Here is a 23,057-nt window from a genome sequence, read left to right as displayed (position 1 = left end):
CGAGTGAACTCACCAGATTGCTAGCTGTTGCCAGAGGCCACGGGAACCAGAGCGAGGCCACGTGCAGCCTGCGTCCCCGTTAAATCTTTCTAATGACTTCCACTGGAAGAGGAAGATGGCGTGGGAAACGTCCTCTGAGGGACTGCGAACCCAAAGGAAGCCGACAGGCGACTCCAGGGCCCGTGCACGGCAGTGCTGTTGCTAGTTGTGGTGGCTGTCCTCTCTGTGGCGGGGGCGGTGGTCCTGGAGCCCCGTGAGTGTGCGCTCCTGGGGCAGTGGGCACCGGGCGGCCCCTCGCCCTGCTCTCCCAGCTCCCCACCCCTCCTGGGACCTGGCAGTCGTGGTGTGCACTCCTGGGCCTGTGCCCTGTCCCTTCCTCGTGTGCTGCTTGTCACCATGTTTGTTCTGGAGCAGGATGGCCGTGACAGGGTTCCCAGGGAAGGGCTGTGGGGGGCCCACACTTAGATCGCTGTGCCGTGAAACCCGGTGTTGCCAGGAGCCCCTGCAGCCCACAGGGACAGAGCCGCCTGGAAAAGGCCAGTTGTGCTCGGGCGTTGGATGCGTCTATGAGGTGACTGTCAGCCTCAGCACCTATCAGGCTCCGAGGAAACAAGCAGTGGCCTTGCCCGATGCCTTGGCTCCCACGGGGCCGCCCCACCCGAACACCCCTGCGCAGCTGACCCCCTTGCCCCGCCTGTGCTCTGTGAGCACAGTCTGTCACAGGCCCTCAGGCGAGGGCGCCGTAAGACCACCGTGTCTCCATGACAAAGGCAAGTGTGGGTGCAGGTGGGGCATGTCTCCACGCCACTTCGTTTCCTCTGGGAAGTGATTCAAAGGTAAAAGCCTTGTTTATCTGTAAATGAAATTCCAGAAAAAGTAATGTAGAATCAAGGGGCACCTGAGTGGTTCAGTCATTAAGCGTCTGCCTTCGGCTCAGGTCATGATCCCAGGGTCCTGGGATCGAGCCCCGCATCGGGCTCCCTGCTCAGCGGGAAGCCTGCTTCTCCCTCTCCCACTCCCCCTGTTTGTGTTCCCTCCCTCGCTTTCTCTCTCTGTCAAATAAATAAAATCCTTAAAAAAAATAAAGACGCTAAAATAGCATGGGAATACTTGCCTGGCCCACGAAGTGTCCTCCTGTCTGTCTGGTTCTGGGCGCTCTGCTCTCCCCCTTCCCGCCCTGTGTAGTCTTCTGTCTTCCTGCTTACCGGCTCGTTTGGGGTACCTCGTCCTGCTGTCCTTCGGTGATGCCCGCGGACTACAGATGCGGTCTGCGTTCGCGGGCGTCTGACATAAGCTGGTGCTCGGACTGCTTCCAGACCGCCGCAGGGACCTTGGGACAGGCCCTCTCAGACCACGGCGGGCATGCCAGGCGCCCGGGCTCTGCAGCGCTGGCGTGTCGGTTCCACATGCACCTGGGGCGGAGCCTGGGGCCGCGTGTGCAGCTCCTCGTGGCGGCGGCGCTCGGGACACGGGTCTCGGACTCCATGTGTCTCCCTTGCCCTGTCTGCTTCTGCGGTCGTGGGGTTTTGTGGGGGGGCGGGTATCAGTTTTATTTTTTTATTTTACTTTTCCTGGTCTTACAGTACCCTTTTTCCTAATGGCAACAAAATGAAACTTTTTCCTTATGAGTAAATACAGATGTTTTATGTCATTTTCGCACGAGTCCGAGATTTCCTCGCAGATAACCCTTGGAAATCTCCTCTCCCACTTGAAAACATGGGTAAGCACCTTTCCAGAGAACAGGAGTGTCCCTCCTTGGTACCGCTGGCTAAAAAGGAGCCGGGAGCCTCGTCAAAACCTGTCACAGGCGGCGCTCTTCGCTCAAAAACAAAAACTTAGATTTCTGAGGTAAGGGCATAGTATGGGCCACACCAGCGTTTTGACTTTGAATGGGGGAGGGGCATTTTCAGAAACAGCACTAAGATTTCGGCCGTTTTTCGCGCCCGTCCATGAGCTGGACATGGGCCAGCTCCCTTCACACGCGCCGCCGCCGCCTCGGGTTCCCGACTCGTGCGCTTCAGCGGCGCGCACTGGGGCCACGTCGCTGCCGTGGTCAGCCACGGGCTCCCTGCTCGCCTGCGCCGCATCTGTCCCTGCTTCCCCGTGCTGCCGTGGGCCTCTCCCCTGAAAGCCTGAGGAATTCCTCTGGTACTTTCTTCCAGGCGGTGAGGACTCCTGCTGGTAAGTCCTCTGCGGAGTTTTTTTGGTCTAGAAATGTCTTCGTTTTGCCTTCATTTTTTTTTTAAAGATTTTATTTACTTATTTGACAGCGAGAGAGCACACAAGCAGGGGGAGCAGCAGAGGGAGAGGCAGAAGCAGGCCTCCCGCCGAGCAGGGAGCCCGATGCGAGGCTCGATCCCAGGACCCCGGGATCATGACCTGAGCCGAAGGCAGACGCTCAACCGTCTGAGCCGCCCAGGCGCCCTTTTCCTTAGTTTTTGAGTAGTATTTTCACTGCACCGAGAATGCTTTGGGTGGTGGTTATGTTAATGGGTTTGAGATGCCGTCTCGTCGTCTTCTGGCTGCCGTCCTTCTGTGGGGAAGCCCAGAGCCCATGTGGCCTGTTGGTCCCTGGACACGCTGTCCTCCCACGTGTCCCTGGGTGTCTGGCTGGTCCTTGGTGAGCAGCCGGCGTCTTGCTAGGATGTAATTGCATCTGCGACTTGCTGTATGTTCAGCCAGCCTCCGAGAGCTGGCTGTGACCCCGTCACGTTTGGCTTGTGTCCCGTTCTTCCCATCTCCTGGGATCTCCAGCGCGCATGTCAGAACTTCGGGTCTCCACTGTGTCTCTTCGCTTCCGTCATGGCTTCCGTCCGTCCTCCTCCCGGTTCCAGCCCGGGTTTTCCTACAGACTGTTTTCTGGCGGTGTCTATTCTGCGGATTGCATTTGCAGTTACGGAATTCCCATTTTATTCTTTCTGGTGGCGGCAGGCCTCTGCTGAAAAGCTCCGTGTCCTTTCCTGGTGACTCTGGTGTGGGCGCATCCGCCCTGGGGCATCTGCTCCCGGCACCTCTGCTGCTCTTACCTCGCTTGCTCGGTCGGTTTGTTCTGTTTCTCGGCACCACATGTGAAAACTGTAGCTGCCGTGAGGCTCCGTGCGATGCTCTCTGCTACCACGGAGCGGTCCTCGTGCTGCTGGCCATCGGTCCAGGAGGACAGAGCCTGACTGCTGGCGGCTGGGCTGTTTCGAAGCTGGTCTTCCCTGTCCGTTTCTGGTCAGCCCTCACTCCTAGAGTGCAGCCTGTTGGGCCCCAGCCAAAGGTCTGGGGTCTTTCCATGGCCTCTCCTCCTCGATGGGCACACATTCCAAAGTATGCCAGGAATCAGAGCGCTGGCCCGGCTCCCCAGCCTCTTGGCCCCACTGCTGTCCCCTCGTCGCACGCACATTCCTCAGGTGAACGGTTGCTCCCAGCTGCGTCTCTACTCTCTTCTCTCCGGGACCTTTGTCTTGCCTTCTGGGCTGGTTCCCTTATGCCTTTAAATGGACTTTCTGAGATGTGGCTTTTCTGGTTTTTCTGTGCCAGATGGTCAGTTACAGAGTGGTTGGCTGTGGAGGAGAACTCCTGTTGCATACATTTCTGGAGCCCCCGGTGTGTTCCAGAACACTGGGGAGATGTCGGCCATCTGCTTGGGTCTCCACGTTGCTTCACGCTCAGTAAGGATAGGACTTTCTCATTGGCCGCCACACTTCGTTGGGATAAACTAGTGGTTCCAAAGGTGGTCGCGCTGAGTTTTTCGAGAACACGGGTGACGTCAGTTCAGGTTGTAAGCATGAAAGGGAAGGGGGGTAAAGCAGGAATGCATCGGAAGGTCAGCTTTTGTCTGAAAGGAAAAAGTGGCTGGGTTCTAAATGAGCTGAGACGAGACCAAGTTCCATGCATGCCTGTTGGTCTTCTGGAGACAGCCGAGGGTCAGAGGAAGGACCCAGGGGTCAGGACCCCTTGATCTTGGCACGCCCCGCAGCGGCTGTGGGCTGAGTGTCCGTCACGCACTGGCGGGGACACTGTGCGGCCCACAGGCCTCTGACAACGGGGGCGGCGTGTTGCAGCCCTCACAGAGCACTTGGCCCATGGCGGGCCGCCTTTAGAAGGTAAAACTAAGGTGTTTGTTTTGTTCTGCTCAGATCACCCGAAAATTCAGGCTGAATTCTGAAGGCAAACTTGAACAGACAGTCTCCATGGCGACCACTACCCAGCCCATGACTCAGCATCTTCACATCACCTACAAGAAGGTGACCCCGTGACCCCGAGTGTGTGTCGTGACCCTTCGGCTTCTCCGTAGACGCTCGCAGCAGGTGCGGGTGTGGCCGCAGGCCTCGTGGGTTCCAGAGTATTGCCACGGGTTCCTGTAACGGCGTAGAAAAACCAAATAAAAGGCCTTTATTTTTATGACTGAGCATTTTGAATATTATCACTCGTGTAGACTGTGCGTTCCTTTCATCAGCTGGTGAGTACTTGTTTTCCAGTTGTTTCCCTAAAAAATTAAGGAGTGATGCTTTTTCCCTTTCTTTTTCTGCTGGTAGTTTTGGCAAGACCTAAAATATTTATATGTTTTCCTGGAGGAAGTAGTAAGCTGACGACAAACGGACAGAAAGGGTCACAGTTACGTTACTGTTTTTGAAGCTAACAGTCTCGGGCCCCACGTCCACACAGATGAAGGGCATCCCCAAGGCCAGAGGACGGTCATGAGCTCGGCGTCCTCAGGTCCATCTTACGCTGGAGCAGAACACTGCTTCCATTTGTGTGTTCACTGTGAAGTCTCCCAGACACGCTTGAACCCCTCATACCTGTCACCCTGCTATTTCCCACCAACGGCTTCCTCTGTTCTCCCTTTTTTTTTTTTCCTGTTCTCCCCTCTTTAGGCTGGCATATTTTTAAACAAATTCTGGGCATTCACCCCTAACTGCTTCAGTATGCATGTAAAAACGAAGCAGAGCCATTTTCTTCTCCCTCACACACCACCATATCCCAAGCCATGCCAGGAACACGGAGCCACATGCGAGGGAGGTGGTGCTCCAGCCTGGGGAGACGAGGACCGGTGGGAGCCCCGGGGCTGGGGGACCAAAGACATTACCAGCTGGGGTTGCCAGGACCTCGGAGCTCAGACGAGGGACCAGGGCTGGTGCCCCCAGTGCCAAGGGGTGGGGAGGTTGCTGCTGGCTTGCCGAGTAAATCAGGTGTGGGAGACTCGGGGTACAGATTCACCCTGAGGCAGGATCCCCTCTAGCTGGGAACCTGTGAGATGAGACCAGACCATGAGCTTCCAAAGCACCATGGCAGGACAGGGCTGGGTGGACATTCCTGGGCACGTCCAGAACCCGAAGGCGTCAGAGGACTCTCTTTGGCTCCCTGTCGCCGTCCAGGCCCGTGGGGCGGAGGTCCTGCCTCCACAGCTTCACTGGGCGCAGCCCACGCCGCCGGTGTCCTGGATGCCCCCCTTATGGGATTATGCAGTTACATCACGTGGGTTATATGCCGTTCTCTGGGATCTCTGTGGCTGAAATCACACAGCAGTGGCCCCACCCGTGTGGGGCGCCGGTCTCTGCCTGGGTCGAGGCCAAGACTCCTAGCCACTTCACCCTCCAAAATCTAGGTGGAGATAGCAAAGCCCCTCTGGTTAGGATTTCAGTATACGGGTTTGGGGAAAACAAGCATTCAGACCTTAGCACCGAGGGAACCGGCAAGTATCTCAGAGCCGAGGAAGTCCTCCTTCCCTCCTCCTGAGTCTCGCAGGCCTCCCGGGGGTCTGGGAGGTCAGCCCCAAGACCTGCATGCAAGGTGGGCTTGGAGCCCAGGACAAGACGCAAACGCCCTGCACGGTTGTCTGGTCTCCTCCCCCCATGCCGTTGACTCGGTGGGGAGCGGGTCCCTAATCCCGGAAGGGTTCCCGGGCTGGATTCTGGGTGTGTCTATCTGGTTCCTCTGTCCCCTCTGTTCCCTGCGGATGGGAAGTTCTCACCGGATGCGCTGTTCCCAAGGCGTGCCCAGCGCTTCTGTCCTGGCGCCAGGAGCCTCACCTGTCGGCCTGCCACCACTGCTGATGCTAAAATGAAGAGGCCGCCGTGGGGCACCTGCTCCTGAGCCAGCCCCTCGGTCAGCATCACAGACTGGCCGCCTTCCTACTATGGTCATTTCCTTGTTTTTAGGTTTGCTTATGCATCTAATAATCTCTGTGCCCAGCATGGGGCTTGAACTCATGACCCCCAGATCAAGAGTCATGTGCTCCTGTGACTGAAACAGCCAGGCACTTTTTTTTCCCCTTTTTTTGCACATAGCCATTGTATGTTACTGGATCTGGTGTATTTTTTATTTTAGAAAATATACAGGGGAGCCAAAAATGCAGAGCAGTCAACAGTATTGTGATGGGCAAGGGGGCTCCCCTGGGCCCTTGCCCTCAGGTCCTGACGGACTGGGGGGGCGGGCTACACGGAGCGAGCAGGAGGCTGCCCGGCAGGAGTGCTGACGTGGGTGGGACTGGGTCCTGTGGCCCTGCGTTCTAGGTGTGCCCAGGGGCATCTCTGGGTGCGCTGAGCAAAGCAAGAGGCCGGGTGCCCCGGGCGCAGATGCTGTGCCTGCCTCCCCCTCCCCCTTTCTTGGCAGCAGCCACTGGGTGGCCCCTGACTCACTCTGTGCCTCCGGGTCTGGAAGGGACGGCAAATGGAGGCTGAAGTTGTAGCCACCAGGGAGGGTATCAGCTGGGACCTCTCTCACCTACACTCCCCTGCTGCTGCCGCCACCCCTACAAACAGGAAGGAAGGAGAGGGAGGAAGTCCAGGCATGAGTCAGGCCCTCCCGGGATCCTGAGGAGAGTATGGAAGTTCCTGGGGTGTCCAAGGAGGCCGCGTCTTCTGAAGAGCTGGGGTGGCAGCTCGGAGCTGTGGTCCGGCACATGGGCACTGTCCCCGAGTCTCCAGGCCCCTCTACGCTCTGTCCCGGCCTCTGGCTCCCTCCACAGTCTTGTCCCCTCCTGCAAGGCTCTCAAAGGCCCTGGTCTGAAGGGCCAGGCAGAGCCACGGACGGAGAGGCCTAAGAAGGGAATCTGAGCGGAAATGGGTGAGATCAGGGACGGGGGAGCGCCGTAGCAGGAGGCATTCCGTCCAGTGCTGTAGTTCCTCGAGTGGGGACGAGCAGAGGAGAAGCACTTATTTCCTCCAGCAGGGGCACCCTGGGCACTGAGTGTCAGGCAGGAAGAGGACAGGGGCCGCTGGGAGTGGGGAACACCCCACACACACACTCTGCCCACGCCCCGGCCCCTTTGGCTCCAGCAGTCTGGATCACTGAAGCCCCCACAGCCCCCAGGGCAGGGCGAGGACGAGGACAGACCCGGGAAGAGAAGGGGGGGCTTCCACCAGGACAACGGACCCACTCTCCTGGGGAGCTGGGTGACCCCGTCAAAGAGCTGCATGGGCCTCACGATGTTCTTGCCCTGTAGCCATGGTGTGAGAGAGGCAGCGTGGAGAGAGGAACAGAAGGAGCTCGTCAGACATGGAGAGGGACATTCAGGGACAGGCAACAAGGAAGGAGACCCCACAGACACCCGAAGTAGGGAAGAGACAGGCCTCCCACCCCCGACTTGTTTTTTAGTAATCTCTCTGGCCGGCATGGGGCTCAAACTCTGGACCCCGAGACCGAGAGTCACATGCGCCCCTGGCTGAGCCAGCCAGGCGCCCCAGCTGTGGTCACCTCTGCATTCGGGCATGAAGCGCCCGGAAGAACCTCCCTGCACGTGCATCAGCCTCAGCTTGGTTGCCCCGAAATAACTTCCCGCCAGAAACCCAGCGTGAAAGAGGGATTCTTTCCTTTAATTGTCGGCTGTTGGCATCAGGGAGCCCAGGAGCCCACGCGGGGCTGTGGCGGAGCGGTAGCGGGCGACTCCGGGCCAGGGGCAGCCGGCGCCACGGCGGGTGGGGCGGGCTCCGAGGCCGCGGGCGCACTGCCCTGCCTCCCGCCCGCAAACGGCCTCGTGCTTCGTTTTGTCCGTCCTTGCGGGGGCGGAGATGGTGGTACGGGCCCTCTCACCGCCCCGCGTGCGTCCCACGCTTTGCGTTTAAAGACAAAGTAGTATGTGTCCGAACCATTTCCAACGCACGTTTTAGGATCACAGAATGTTTTACTTACGTGCTTGGATTTTGACCTCCTAAGGTAAAAAAAATCTTGGTTCTTTGCAATATTACTTGCTTTATGCTACAGAGACCTGTAATGTTTTCAGGATAATAATACTGTTAATTAACAACAGGACCACGCCTAGAGCTTGCAGTTGTTCCTCTTGTTTTTGCACCTTTCACAGCAAAGAAATAAAGTGAAAATATAGTATAATTGGAATAATTGGTTTTCCTGGTTAAGCTTAGCTCAGCGACCCGACCTACAAGCTCATTTGTTTAATTTCCACAGATCGACCGTTCCCAAGGTGGCTTTCTTATGAGACACCTCCTCCGTGACTTTATTGTCGGAACTCTGCAGTAAGGGGCGCTTTGGCGGCCCCGGGTGAGGAGCACGGGGCGGGGATGGCACCGCGGCCAAGCCCCGCTTCCCAGGCAGGTCCCCTCCTGCTGGACGCCCGCACTGCTTCCCGGCTTCGGCTGATGACGTCACATGAACAACCTGTCGCTGGGGGTTTCTGCCGGCGTGTGCGGGCTAGATGTCAGGGGGTGGGGTTGCAAGCGCCGAGGGAACGGCACGCGGGACCCGTCCCCGCAGGGCTGTGCCATCCCGTCCCCACCGCCTGCCCCACTGACCGGCTGTGGTTGGCCCTGGGACGGGCTAGCCTACCGAATGGGGAGAGGGAGCTGGGTCGACTGGGTTTGCATTTCTTTTTTTTCTTTTTGTTCTGGAATTTTGTAGCTGAGCTCTTTTGAATTAGCAGTATTAATCCTGATATTCTTAATGTTCAATTACGGCTTTTTTATTGGGTTAAATGCACTGTTGCGACATAAAGCTCACCATCTTAAGGTGTATAAAAACTAGACTGTGCAATGCAGTGGTATTTCGTATATTCACAGCATTGTGCAGCCGTCACCACTATCCACTCCCAAGACGTTTCTGTCGCCCCACGAGCCCCGTAACCACGTGACGGTCACTGCCACCCCCCCAGCCCCAGGCCCTGGAGACCACTCCTGCTTTCTGTCTCAGTTAAAATATTTTTGAAAATGTTAAATGTGGGGCGCCTGGGTGGCTCAGTCGTTAAGCGTCTGCCTTCGGCTCAGGTCATGATCCCAGGGTCCTGGGATCGAGCCCCACATCGGGCTCCATGCTCAGCAGGAAGCCTGCTTCTCCCTCTCTCACTCCCACTGCTTGTGTTCCCTCTCTCACTGTGTCTGTCTCTGTCAAATAAATAAATAAAATCTTTAAAAAAAAAAAAAAAAAAAAAAGAAAATGTTAAATGTTATAAACATTTTTACCCAGTATTTTGTCTTTATTGTTCCTGAATTTTGAGTCATACTTAGGAAGGTTTTGTCTACTCCCCAGTTACAGAGAAAAATCACCCATTTCTTGTAGTACTTACTTCGTGTTTACACTTAGCCCTGTGGTCCATGTGGAACTCGTGTCCGTGTACAAGGTGACCTACGATCCCACCTGGTCTCTGTCCACGCTTGTCAGCAAACGCATCTTCTCCACACCTTCCTCACTGACTCCGTGTCGTGGGCGCCGGGGTCTGACTGTGGCTGTCCCGGGTCCCCCGGCCACCACCTGCATGTGGTCCCCCACCCAGGTTCCACGCCAGATGCCGCACAGGGCTCGGCGGCAGGCAGACTGCCCCCTCACCTCTCTCCTTTTTAAGGTTCTTCCTGGCTATTTTTGCTTTTTTAAAAAAAATTTCCTCCCACGTGAACTTTATAATTAGTTTGTTTAGAAAAACCCATTCTGGGGCGCCTGGGTGGCTCCGTCGTTAAGCGTCTGCCTCGGGCTCAGGTCATGATCCCAGGGTCCTGGGTTCGAGCCCCACATCAGGGTCCCTGCTCAGCGGGAAGCCTGCTTCTCCCTCTCCCACTCCCCCTGCTGTGTCCCCTCTCTCCCTGTGTCTCTCTCTGTCAAATAAATAAAATCTTAAAAAAAAAACCCATTCTGATATGTTTACAAGGATGGCATTAAATGTATAAATTGACTTAATGAAGAATTGTCTTCATGAGATGGATTTTGTCTCCAGAATATGGCGTTTCTGTCTGCTCAAGCCCACTTGGGGTCTTGAAGGCACATCAATAGTTTTCCTCACACGGGCTCTCAGGCTTCCTGTGTGGTTGATGCGTAGGAATCTGATCTTTTTGTTGCTGTTAGAAATGGGGCATCTCGTCCGCTGCGTTTTCTAACCCCGTGTGTCCGAGCGGCCTCAGACCTCACTACTGTCCTGAGCATCCCCTCTGCTGCCTGCCTGCCTCAGGATTGGGGCCAGGCGTGAGGGAGGACACGAGGCAGGTGCAGCAGACCTGACCTGACCAGGGCATCAGCCCTGGGGAGGGTGCAAGGGGGCCAGGCAGGGCTTGAAGGAAGCAACGGGCCTCCCAGCGCAGCCGATTCCCGGCGAGATGTGGACAGGCTGCCGCTCGTGCACAAAAGCCTCGTCTGTCAGGATTCCTGCCTCCCTGGGAGACTGGATGGGAAGGCAGGGCCAGCTGACCTCGGCAGGCCTCAGCCACTTGTCGTCCAGAACAGGAACCAGACTGAGAGAGGCCACATCGCAGCCCCCCGGCACCGTGTGCCTGTGGCCGAGCAGGAGTCGGGCCCGCTTGGGGACAATGTCCTTGCATCAGAAAGCAGAGTGAGGACTGCCTGGAGCCGGCCCCGAGGTGGCCACGGGGGAGCCCAAGAAGGGGGTGGAGGCTGTTGTTGGCCAAGAGAAGGCATCGAATGGCCTGGCTGGACTGTGGAGCCACACCGGGCAGGACAGCCGAGCAACCCGCCACTCGTTACCGGTGCATGCGCATAGTGTGACTAGGAGCGCGTGCGTGTGCGTGCATGCATGTATGTGCGCACGTGAGCTCCCCATCGTGGAGCGTGGCCGCAGACCCCTCATCAGGGAAGACGCTGGGACACTCGTGGGCTTCATGTTTATCACACTGGGCTCACTGCCTCTGTGCGGGCCCTGGGCGGTGGCACGAGGACAGGCACAAGAAAGCAGATGGGTCACTCTCCATGGCCGTGACACTTTATTGGAATTGAACACGCACACACCAACCTTCCTGTTCATGGGCTCGTGCGCTCTTAAGTCAGTGTGCCATCCTGGAGCCCCTCACCCCTGGTCCCTGCCACACAGGGACCCCGCCATGGGAGGGGGACACACCCATCCCTCCAGAAATGGATTAAGCAACCAGCACATAAGCTTTATGCCCTGTTTCCAAGGTCAGTAAGACCCCACGGCTCCTCCAGCCTCGGCCAGGCCAGCGTCACCTTCTGACTGAGTGAGCAGGGCCCACTGCCCACAAGGACCAAGGCCAGCTCATGTCCTGACACAGTCCCTCTTCACGGAGGGGACCTGGGCATCAAGTGAGAGCCTGGTGTTCCCATCTCCCTTCCTTTCAGGCCCGGGAGGTGACCCTGATTTTCTGGCTCCAGAAAGAGGACGAGCAGAATTTCCAGAGGAAGGGGAGCAACGGGGAAGGCACTGAGGCCCAGCTCCAGGCCAGGGAGGCCCCCTCTGCTGCCCCTTCCGGAGGGCCCGGGTCTGCGGGCGAGGGGCTCAGGGCAGGGCCTCCAGCACGAAGGCGGGGCTCTGAGCGTCGGAGCCTTCCCGGCCCGGTCGAGGAGGATGTGGATGCTCTCGGGGGGCCGGGGCCTCCTGGGTCGGAGCGCCCGGGTTCAGCCTGTGCTGGAGCCAGCAGCTCATCTCTCTGGCAACAGCACGAAAAAGGCAGCCTTCAGGAAGCGTCCGAAGCTGCAGAGTGCGGCCACGAGCCAGTGGGAGCGGAAGCCGGGCTCCGTGCTGACCACACACTTGAGGACGTCGGTCTGGGAGGCAAGAGGACACAGTTAGAGAACAGAGCACCTTGTACGGGACGTCAGCGGACTCCCGTGAGGAGCTGCCTGAGGCTGTCAGGGAAGGTCTGCGGTCCGCTCTGGACCGCGGGAGGGGAAGGGAGGAGCTCGACGTGGGCAGAGGCCGGCAGATGGGACACTGCCCAGCTGGGGACTCCACCACCATCCCCAGGCCAGGTGCCAGCTTCCAACACGGCCGCCTGCCTATTGCCCACAGGGCCACAAACACCCCCGCGTCCTGCCTCGGCACGGTGGAGCCTGGGGTCCAGGAAGCGACCAATCCAGCTACACCGTCCCTCAGAACAGGAGTGGGAACCGAGCTTTCCAGAAGCCCAGTGAACGGCCATTCCTTATTTCTTTCTATTCCTGCTGCAGTCTGGATGCTGAGCGTGGGGTCGACCGGTGCTGGCTCCCCGGAGGGGGGGGGGGGTGGACAGCAGGAGGACAGAGGCCTCGGCGAGCTCCCTCTGCTGAGGAATGACCACAGCCAAGGGTCAACCTGGAAGCACTCTCGTCCCCACCAATGCCAACTCCAGAGGAGACCACAGCCCCAGCCACCGCGCGGCCTCAGCAGAGGCTAAGCTCTGTCGTCCCAGCCACTGGACGTCACACACCCTTGCCCACCACCCATCACAGAGGAGAAAACGGAGATCTCCTCTGGGGGGGCTGGCGCCCCAAGCCCAGGGCCCAGCAGCCCCCGAGGCCTGGCCGGGGCTGGGCGGGCAGGTGGGGGGCACGGAGACTGTGGTGGGTATGACTCACGCACCCACCCCTGCGGGCTGGGCTGGTCTCATCCTGGCATCGGAACATGGCTGGGAGGGGGTAGGGTGCGGGGGCTCTGGGCAGTGACAGGACTTTCCCTCTCACAGGCCAAGGGGCCCACGTCTGCAGACCACCTTCTGCCACGCAGGGGCTCTGGGGCGGCAGGTCTTTAGCACCGGAGCTGGACGGGGGAGGCTCTGGGCGTGGAGGTAGCAGAGGACCGGTCAGCACCGGAGCCGGGCAGCAGGAGCAGCTCTGGGCCTGGCAGCCCGGCCTCACCCCTCCTCCAGCCCCCACAACCCCCACCGCAGGTGCTCGGGCTCTCGGCCATCCCCACCCCCGCCGGGCACCGCAGGTCCCCCTCACCCATCCACCGCGCCTTCGCAGCCAGGGTGCCAGGGTCTTGCGCACAAATTCCCCGAGGCAGTCGACGAGCGCGTGGACCATGGCAGGCTGGGCCTGCCGCACGCAGTCTACAGCCAGCCCTGCGGCCACCGAGTACAGGGACACCACCTTGCCCCACGTGATGCCTGCAGGGAGAGAGACACGCTGGTCAGCAGAAGGCCGCCCAAGCCCCGGCTCCGGTCCGGCCCTCGCGCTCACGGAAGGCTGAGACTGAGCCCCGCCGCTGCCACTCCTCCGACGCTGCCCCTCGCCGCAGCTCCCGCCCGCACAGGCGCCCTGCGGGCCGCAGCCACCACCCGCGACGCGTCGGCCCTGCCACGCTCGAGGGCAGTGCTCGGGCGGAGATTTCCCCAGCCTCCATCACACACCTGCGCCCCTGCGCCGGAGCCCAGGCCGACCTCACGCCGCCCGCCGGCCACGGGAGGAGGTGAGGAGACAGCAAGGCCACGCGGGAAAGAGGAAACCGGGGCTGGGGCGGGCGACTGACTCAGAGACGCGCACGCCGCACAGGGAGCGGCCTCCAGGGGCGCCTGCGCCGGCCCGTCTGCTCTGAGGGGCCAGGTGAGGGCACCGGGACGCGGTGTGCACGCAGCCGCCGAGGCCCGGGGGGAGCCGCCTTCCAGCCCAAGGAGCTGCTGGGACGCAGAGCCACCACGGAGCCCGCCGGCGGGCAGAGGCCGCGAAGGACAGTGCGGGCAAGCAGGCCTGCGGACGCTGGGGCGCGGGCCCCCTTACAGCGCAAGGACGCGCACGAGTCAGCGGGAGCACAGGGACGCCTCGCAACGACGGGAGCACAGAGTAAACAGCTGCGTCACAAGAAAAACTACAAACGCATCAAACGTCTGCAAAATGTCTGCCCTCACGAATAACCGAAGAAAGGTCAGAGAACACAAGTAAGATTGCCATCCATCAGATTAGAGCTGCACATGTCTGCGCGCCGCACCTTGTGGGCCGGGGTGGGGGGGCACAGCCGGAGCGCGCCCGCAGGCGCCGTGAAAGGCCACGCCCCGCACGCCCCGCCGCCCCGCACGCACACGCCCCGCACGCCCCATATGCCCCGCACGCCCCACATGCCCCGCACGCCCCACATGCCCCGCACGCCCCGCACGCGCCGCCGCCCCGCACGCCCCACATGCCCCGCACGCCCCGCACGCGCCGCCGCCCCGCACGCCCCGCCGCCCCGCACACGCCGCCGCCCTGCACGCCCCACACGCCCCGCACGTGCCGCCGCCCCGCACGCCCACATGCCCCGCACGCCCCGCCGCCCCGCACGCGCCACCGCCCTGCACGCCCCACACGCCCCGCACGCCCCACACGCGCCGCTGCCCTGCACGCCCCACATGCCCCACATGCCCCGCACGCGCCACCGCCCCGCACGCTCACATGCCCCGCACGCCCCACACGCCCCGCACGCCCCACACGCGCCGCCGCCGCGGTGCTGGCAGGATGGGAGCCCCAGGAGGCAGCGTCGGCAGAGGGCACCCCTGCCCCCAGGGCACCTGCATGCAGCAGCCAGAGCCCTCAGTCCCCAAAATGAGGAAGCGACAAAGCGCCCATCAAGTGAAAGGAAAATAAAGGGGGACAGGACTCAGCCACGGAAAGGGATGGAGCCCTGACACCTGCCACGGTTTGCGGGGAGAGCCTCAGAAACACGGCGCTCAGTAGAAGCAGCCGACTCAAAAGGCCACGTATGCGGTGCGGGTCCATCTGAGTCCACGCGCGTGAACGGTCCAGAACCGGTAAATGCAGGGAGACAGACAGAGCGGGGGGAGGAGCACAGGTGAGTGCCGAGGGGGCTCCCGGCATCCTCCCACGGCGCCGAGAAACGGCGGGGGGGCCGATGCGCCAAAGGCCACTGAACGGTGCCCTTCCCGATGCCTGAGTGTTACGTAAGTTTCATCTCCAGAGCAAGAAAAATTTTGAAGCCCATAAATTGGACCTGCCTAAAACCCTCCTGTTACTGTTACTTTCCGTCTCTTTCAAAATAAATCCAAGTTAGGGAGCGACCCCCGGCCGGCTCACAGTCGGGGGGGCGTGACCCCTGATCCCGGGAGAGTGCGTTCAAGCCCCACGGTGGGTGTGGAGCTTACTTTGAAAAAAATCCAAGTCTGAAATCTCACCTGAGCCCCGGCCCCCGAGGCCCCATTCCCTCCACCCGGGTCCTGCGCACGCTACCCCCACCTCCACGGCCGGGCCGCCAGGGCCCCGGGTCACGGTGACAGGGGTCTCGCACCGTGCGCCCCGAGGTGGACGCCACGTTCTGTGCCGCGACCCGCAGAGGCCTCACGGTCCCCGAGGGCCGGCAAGCTCCCCGTGGCGGCCACACTTGAAGGCCTGGAAGGCGCCGGCTCGCCGGTCTCCGGGGGGCGGGCCTCGGGTCTGCTGGAGAGACCATCCCATTACCGTGAGCTGGTAATAAATTCCCATAAACTACAGGGGCTTCTGCGTCCAGCAGCCCTGGCTCAGCCCCGCCGCCAGCAGTCAGGCCCCTTCCCCGCCCGGCCAGCGCACCTCCGCCCTGTGCGTGCGCGGATTTCCCCGTTCTAGGTATCCGCTCGGAAGGGCTCCCACCCAGCTCTCCATGCTGGGTCTGGCTCCTTGCACCGGGCACAGTGTCCGCAGGGTCCATCCGCCTGGCCGCGGGGCTCAGCGTCTCCCCCACGGCCGCGTGGTGTCCCGCCGGCGAGGACACCACACCTCGCGCACCCGTTCAGACGGTGGGCGTCTGGGGTGTCCGCACGTGGTGGCTATTCGGAGTGGCGCGCTCTGGACGTCTGTGTCGCAGACACCCAGGAGTGGGGACTCCGTTCAAGTCAGACCGCGTTCCCGGGCCGCGCCGCTCACGACCTCGCCGGTGCTCGACTCCACTGAGTCCCGCCACCCCGGTGCGCCGGCGGTGGGCCTCGCGCTGGGGCCCCGGCGTCACCCCGGGGGCTGGGGGGAGCACTCTTCGCGGGCTCCCAGCCAGCTGCACATCTTCCTCGGAGAAACTTCTATTCTGATCCTTTGCTCATTTTTAGTATTGGTTTCTAAGAGTTGTTTATCTTTTGAATTTTCCGATCTTTCTGTGGGGTAAACTATTTTGCTCTTGTAATAAGAAGAAAACAAAAACTCCTGCCAACTTTTAATCGGGGAGGGAAAAATCAGTGTTTCCCCTGAAGGGAGCTGAGCAGCCAGAGGGCGAACGCTGCCAGGAGCCGCGCTGGTGGCTGCTGCCTCTGACGGGAGCACGCCGCTCACAGACACCTCCACAGGTCCCTGCCCTCCAAGCGGCCCCCGCCGCCAGCCAGAGCCCTGCCTCAGGCACTGCCCGCACCCCAGAGGGCCTGCCAGGAGGAAGTGGGGGCGCAGGGTGCAGCGTGAGGGTCAGTGTGTGCAAGGCCAGGCCCCCCGGGGGGGCCACGGGGAGACAGGGATGGACCAAGGCTGGCCAGCGCCTTGTGGCTGGGGCTGACCCTCTGGAGAAAGGGGGGTGGACGAGGGGCAAAGGGGAGGCCTGGCAGCAAGGGGGAGGGTGGGAGGGGCAGCTGAGCTGGCGAGGGGCACGGTCTGAGAGCCAGGTCGCCGCAGAGCCGGCAGATCCACAACGCCACGCTCCACGGAGCCCCGCCCCTGCTCCCTTTCCAGGTGGCCCTGAGGTTCAGAGATGTTAAGACACCAGCTGCAGGTCACACAGCCAGTGAGAGAGCAGCTGCCCCAGAGCCCCATGGGGCGAGTGCAGGTGTGCGGAAGGAAGGGGCGGGGGCCGCGTGGGGCAGGCCTGCGGGCGCTGAGTGGCTGGAGGTGCTTGAACGTGAAGGGGTCTATTCTGCCCCATCTCAAATGAAAATCACAGGACTTTAACTGCACTCCACAAGTGGACTGAGCTGCCAGTGGCCTGTGTCCATTATCCCCACCCCTCCCCGGTCCCAAGGCCTTCCATCGCCCTCCCAGAGCCCAGAGCCTTTCTGAACCTCTCGGGCCTGTACCCACACCAAGCAAGGCCGGGCAGGTGGACTGGGTGCGCTGTGTTGGGCCCCCTGTCCACTGTCTCCTGCCCACACACCAGCCACCACCCAGGGGCCTAGTCGGGCCTCCCGGCTCGGTCCCAACCACCAGCAGGCCAGAGCTGCATTCTCAGAGATAAGCCTTCCTTTTAAAGCCAGACCTCGGCTCATAAACCAGCCGCCCAACCCCCAAGACAGACACAGGGCGGCCACCCACACACCAGCATCAGGCCCAGGACACAGAAGCCCAGGGAGGGCTGAAGGTGGTCACCAGCCTCAAATGCCCGCTGCACCCCAGTCTTCCTGGGCCCCCCCTGCTGCCTCCTCCTCAAGGCACCTTCTCACGTCACCCTCACGGGTTCCCCCAGGACCGAGGTCAGGACTGTTAGAACACTCTGAAGAAAACTGGCCCTCCGACCAGCCCACCCAAGCACCCCCGTCACGATGTCCTAGCCTTGCTGACCCCTGGGGTGTCAGTGCTGACTGGTGGCAGCCTGGAGAAGGCTGGCTTCTGCAGCTGGCCATCCGGTGTCCCCACCGCACCCACCAGGAGTTGGTGGGGCCTCACTGGGAAGGGATACTAGAGGTCAACATGTGGTCACCCCAGAGGGGTGTGGTCAGTGGGGCTGGACATCAGCTGGGCTGGGGGTCCACCTCCAATGGGATGAGGCAGCCCCTCTACTCCATGTCCTTTCCCCTGCAGTGGGGGGGGGGGTGTTCCCCTGCAGAGTGTGGGCTGCATCTGCAGGGGGTGGGGACTCTGGCTCCCCCTGGTACCCCCTACCCTAACTCTGCTGCTGTCCCAATCATCCTATGGACAAGGAAACCAAGGCCAAGGTCACTCGGCTGGTCAGCAACAGACCCAGAACCGCCTCCCAGAGGAGGGGGTGTGAGGCCTCCCTGCTGCCTGGGGACCTTCCAGAAAGCACCAGAGGGAGGCTGGCCCTCCCCACTTGGCACATGACCACTCACTCCCCGCTCCAGCTGGGATGCAGCATCCGGAGCTCTCTAGCTCCACGGCCCCCAGCTTTCCCTCCCTGAGGGCTGGGACTGGCTGTCCCGTTCAGCACCTCGGGGTGCCGGGGAACACCTGCGGGATTTGCTGACAGAGGAGGTGCTGAGTGGGGCTGGGGCTCCGGTGGCTTAGATGGCAGAGCTTGGCCCGTTACACAGCAGGACGCAGGGACAGACTCACAGAGCGCAGATGCCAGGATAGGACATGAGGTCACAGGTGGGGAGATGAGGTCTATGGAGGTCTACGGACCACAGAGAGCCCAGCAGGGTTCCAAGGAGAGGACATGGGGACAGGAGAAGGGTTGGGGGGGTCCTGTACCCTCCTGTGAACCTGGAGGTGGGTGTACAGACAGGAAGCAGCAGGAGCTGAAGTTGGGGGTGAGGGCACAGATGGGGCACCAGGAGATTCCCAGGTGAGTGTGGGCCAGCCAGGTGAGACAGGTGTATTGCAATTCCCCAGAGACTCTCCAGCAAGCCGCTGCACTGGGGCTCATGCCCTCCTGAATCCCCCTCCCTGGGATGTGGGGCTCCCCCCGCGACGTGCCTTTGACCAACAGAACTCGGCAGAGTGAGAGTGTAACTTCTGGGGTTACAGCACAAGAGCCTGACGATGCCCACCCAGGCTGTTTGTGACCCTCCCCTTGGGGACCTGGTGCCACGCCGTGAGACGCCCATTCCCCAGGCCCCGGGCCACGTGCAGGACACACTGGGGACAGCCTGGCCCCCCTCCAGCCAACGAGCAACACCAACGGGCAACCTGGACCTCGCAGCCCAGCAAGACCTCGGTCCACTGCACCCCAGCTAATGCCGGTCAGAGCCACGTGAGAGGCCCGGGGCCAGCTGCCCAGCGGACGGACCCACCGTCCTCAGAACCCGGGGAGGCACCGCACAGCCCTGTTTGAGTCAAGCTTCTGGGCCGGTTTGTGCAGCCGGAAGGTGGCTCCGGGACCTGTGGGGGCTACTTGCAGCAAGGCCCTGCTCTGGCCCGCAGACCCCGGCCCACCGCAGCACCGTGGGCGCCCCAGGGTGGGTGCCCAGGCCTACCTCCGGAGAAGATTTGAGAGGCCACAGCCAGGAAGGCGTCGGTCACCACGGTCTCAGACTGCAGGGAGATGTTTAGCTGGCGAGCCACGTTGCGGTAGACGCTGGGCCGAATCAGCTCCAGCTCGTCCCCTAGGCAGTCACACAGGGGGTCAGAGGTGGTCGTGCCTGCCTGACCCCAGCCCCGCCGTCACCAGCCCACTGCTCATGGCCCATGGCACTGAACAGGCCTGATCGCTGACCACCCCCCCAGCCTGTCAAATTCCCACCCCCACTTGACCCCACCGTGGCCCCTGGGGACAAGAAGACCAAGGGGACACCGTGGGCACCCCCAGACCTGCCCCTGCGGCCCGCGCCTTCTGACAAGCCGGCTGCCCCCCACCCCCACCCAGGGCCAAGCCGGCTGGGCCGGTGGGGCGGGAATCCCAAGCAGGAGCAAGGGCCGTGCCTGACGTGTGACTCATGGCCCGCAGTGAGCTGCCCGGGCGGCAGGCGGACTGGGCCGGCAGCCAGAGCCCTGCATGGGCGGGGGCTATGCCAGCGACCCCACACAGGTGAGGCCCCTGGACGCGGCCTCAGAGGGGCGTCCTGGCTCAGGCCCTGGCTCCGCTCCGTGAACCGAGAAGCGAAGCCATTGCCCGGGGCCACCAGCACCGCCCAGGCTCAAACCTGGGCTCCCGGTGTCAAGTGGGTGTGTCTGGATGGGCGGCCACACTCAGCAGAGGAAATGCCCTCTCAGCAGCCCTGCCCGCTGCCCGCGCTCGCTGCGGCGCCCCTGGAGGGGATGTGCCGGGAATTCCACACAGCCCGCGGACTGGGTGTCCCCCAGCCCAGTCACTTATGCAGCCAACGCAAACAGGGAAATGCTGTGGACAGGACAGCCCGGGCCGATAAGGGCGTCCGCGTCATCCCTGGGGCCAGCTGCACTCCATCTAATTAACTAAGATCTGGATGCAGAGCAGAAACTGGCGAGGCTGGTGGGCGGTTGGGGGCGGGTGGGGGCATGGAAATTCCCAGGGCGGGCCTGACCGTTCCCACATGCAGACCTCGGGGCTGCTGGGGACAGGGCCCAAGAGACCACCCATGGGGACGTGACCCAGGCTTCTTCCTGTGAGCCGCTGCACCAGGAGCTAGGCATCTGTGCTGGGGGGGCGGTTAGGGGCACACTGGGGGGGCAGGGGGACAGCGCCAGCCATGAGGGGGCTACGCGGAGCAGCTCCAAGAGCAGAATGCAGCAGAAAGGCATGAACGAGGGCTCTGGGGGTCCAAGTCATCGCCCTCCTTAGCCATCTGCCAGGGCAGAGTCCCAGGGACTACACAGAGCCTGGCACTGGGGAAGGACCTTGAAGGCCCTGCTCCTGAGAGGGCCAGTGCTGGGCACCTGGCCAGCCCCTGCTCCCCAAGACCAGGCCCGAAGCGTTGGGGCTCCACGGTGGGACACAGGGGACTGAGGGCACAGAAACCAGTCTGCTCAGAACGGCAGAGCCCAAAGCAGACTTTCCAGACAAGTTTAAACAATAGGGACTCTGGGCTCAGGGCAGAGGCAGGACCCAGCTCCTGTTCACAGACAAGGAGACAGAGACGGGGAGGCTGGGGGCAGAGTCGCAGAGCAGGCCAGGACGGAGGCAAGACTTCCTTCTGGCTACCCCAGGGTTTGGGGGGCCTCTTGGGAGACCAAAGAAACATCTTCTCCAAGGCTCTCTAGAATGTTCCCCCAGTGCCATCCCCACTGCCCAACTGAGGGAACGGCCACTGGTGGCTGACCTCATGGGAGCCCAGGTCCTCTGGACCCCTGCCTGATTCCCCAAACCCCACTGGCTCTCCACCTCCCCCGAGGCCTGGGTGGGCTAGCAGGCTTCCTAACAATCTTCTACACTGCCCCCATGGAATCTGTGTGTCTGCCCCACACCTGGGCAGCTGGGTCTACACAGCACAAACAGGGCACAAGGAGACACTGGTGTCAGTCTGGGAAGAGAGAGGGTGTCCCCTTTCACAGAGCACCCCCTACAGCCCTGCATCCTGGACCAGCAGTTCCCCACACTCGGTGTGGAGAGCCACCCCATCAGGGCTCCATCTTTGCTCCCCACTCCCAACAACCAGTTATAGAGTGAGCGACCTGAGTCCTGGTGGTGAAGTAAACTGAATCAGCTGGGCTGGCCCCACCCCCTCCGAAGATGGAAACAGTTACCCTGCTGGGCGGGACCCCACTCCAACTAAGTACCCCTAGCTGTCTCAGCATGACCCGCTGGCCAGGTGGGATTTGGCTGCCCAGACCCATGGTGGCTTTGACCCTCCTGGGGCACCGAATTTCCAGAGGGAGCCCTACCGGGCCTCCACATCACATCAAGAGGAAAGAGCAGTGGGATTTCAGGCAGGAGCCGCAAAGACCTACTTTCCAAAACAAACATCGGGACACGTGGTCCCACAAAGGATTTTTGTGCCCAGCTCAGTACAAGGGTCACTCTGGAAGTTCAGCCACCAAAACAGTGTTCTTCCTGGAGCTTTCTAGTCTTTATGGCCAGAATGTCTGAAATCTGGGCTGAGCAGGCATGTTGGGGAGCTCTGTGGCGGGTGGGCGGGCGAGCCTAAGGGGTAAAGCGGGGAGTGTGGGTAGGTGTGCCTTGCACAAGGCTATCCCCAACACCCCCGGCCACCCCCTCTCTGCCCGCAAAGGAAACTGAGGCCCAGCAGCGGAGGGCGCCTCCGGGGGACCCGCCGGCCGGGCCCGCACTCACCCAGGCGCAGCAGCACGGCGCACACCTCGGCCAGGCGGCCTCCGGGGGCGGGAGCGGCGCGCTCAGGCGCGCTCCAGGCGAGGCCGGCGCGCAGCAGCCGCGCGTGCACGAACTCCCGGCCGAGCGCCTTGGCCTGGGCCACCAGCTCCTTGTCGGTGGGCGAACGGTCAAAGGCGTCCATGATCTCCGCGGCGAAGACCGAGGAGCGCCGCAGCACCTCCATGGCGAGGACGCGGGCCAGGGGCGCGGCACCTGCGGGGAGACGAGCTCAGCGCCCCGGCCTGGCTGGCGGCGGGGAGCCAGCCCCGGGAAGAGGTCGCCCCGCAGGGAGGGCGCAGCGGGGCGCGGGGAAGGGCTGCCGCCAACTGCGAGGGACCGTTCGTTTTGTGACACCGAACCTGGTGTCACATTCTTTCGGATTCCAAGTTAAATCACAAAGATCCCCACGGCCGCCCGGGATAGGAAGGACCGCGGGGAGATGGCGATATGCTTTGGGGCCGCCGTGCCCGCGCTCGAAGACGAGTGCGCGGGCAGCGGAGGCGCGGGCGGGTGACAGGCGACGGCCAGGACCCTGCCCGGCCGCGCGCTCGGAGCACACCCGCCCCCGCGCCTCGCCGTCCTCGGTGTTTGTCCCGGGCGTCGCCGTTCCCACGGCGAGGTCGCCCTGCTCACCTCTCCCGCGGCATGTCGCGGGCGCGGGGCTGTGGAGGAGCTCTAGCCTCGGGATCTCCTGGCCGCCGTCTCCGCCGACCTCGATCCTTCCATCCACAGCGGCGAGGACGCGCGCCCGCCCCTCGCCAGCCCGTCCGCGCCTGGGCCCGGCTGGCGCGCGAGTGCACGGGCCTCCGCGCTCCTGGGGGTGCGGCGGCGAGGGGCGCGCGGGGCGCACAGCGCGGCTCTCTGCCGGCGAGAGGCGAGGCTTGGGGCTTCGCCTTCTAAGGAAAAGGCAGCCCCCGGGGCGGAGCCGCGGCCCAGAGCTTCCCCGCCGCCTCCCCGCTTAAGGAGGACTGAGCGAGTTCCCGGTAAGGCTCGGAGAGGGCCACGGGGCAGGAGCTGTTCCTGCAAGGCCCGGTGATTGGAGCCTAGCTCTGGCATCGGCCGCCCGGCTTCACACCCGGCCCCATTTTCTTATTGTTTCGTAGAGGTT

The 23,057-nt window shown here is 62.0% G+C and overlaps 2 protein-coding genes across 5 annotated transcripts in view; one reads left to right on the top strand and one right to left on the bottom strand.

The window, feature by feature from the left end:
• THAP4 (THAP domain containing 4) overlaps positions 1-4,389 on the top strand; it is a 42,953-nt gene extending 38,564 nt beyond the window's left edge. For all 3 annotated transcript variants that reach the window (XM_078071608.1, XM_036081860.2, XM_078071609.1), the window contains one exon: positions 4,125-4,389. In XM_078071608.1, the coding sequence (XP_077927734.1) occupies positions 4,125-4,244 (120 nt within the window). In that variant the 3' untranslated portion in view covers positions 4,245-4,389. The remainder of the gene's footprint in view (positions 1-4,124) is intronic.
• A 6,735-nt stretch (positions 4,390-11,124) lies between these two features.
• On the bottom strand, positions 11,125-22,815 carry BOK (BCL2 family apoptosis regulator BOK). Of its 2 annotated transcripts, XM_036081873.2 has the most exons (5): positions 22,583-22,810; positions 21,911-22,162; positions 19,179-19,307; positions 13,096-13,259; positions 11,678-11,940 (listed from the first exon to the last, which is right to left on the bottom strand). In XM_036081873.2, the coding sequence occupies exons 2-5, from the start codon at positions 22,131-22,133 to the stop codon at positions 11,815-11,817; spliced, it is 642 nt and encodes a 213-aa protein (XP_035937766.1). In that variant the 5' UTR covers positions 22,134-22,162; positions 22,583-22,810; the 3' UTR covers positions 11,678-11,814. The 2 variants fall into 2 exon arrangements, with proteins under 2 accessions (XP_035937767.1, XP_035937766.1); XM_036081874.2 differs by lacking the exon at positions 13,096-13,259 and having other exon boundaries at positions 11,125-11,940; positions 22,583-22,815.
• Positions 22,816-23,057: the final 242 nt, after the last annotated feature.

Source organism: Halichoerus grypus, chromosome 4 (assembly GCF_964656455.1).
Source record: "Halichoerus grypus chromosome 4, mHalGry1.hap1.1, whole genome shotgun sequence".
Lineage (NCBI taxonomy): Eukaryota > Metazoa > Chordata > Mammalia > Carnivora > Phocidae > Halichoerus > Halichoerus grypus.
Note: the sequence above shows the minus strand (reverse complement) of the source record. Positions and strands in the feature narration are given on the sequence as shown.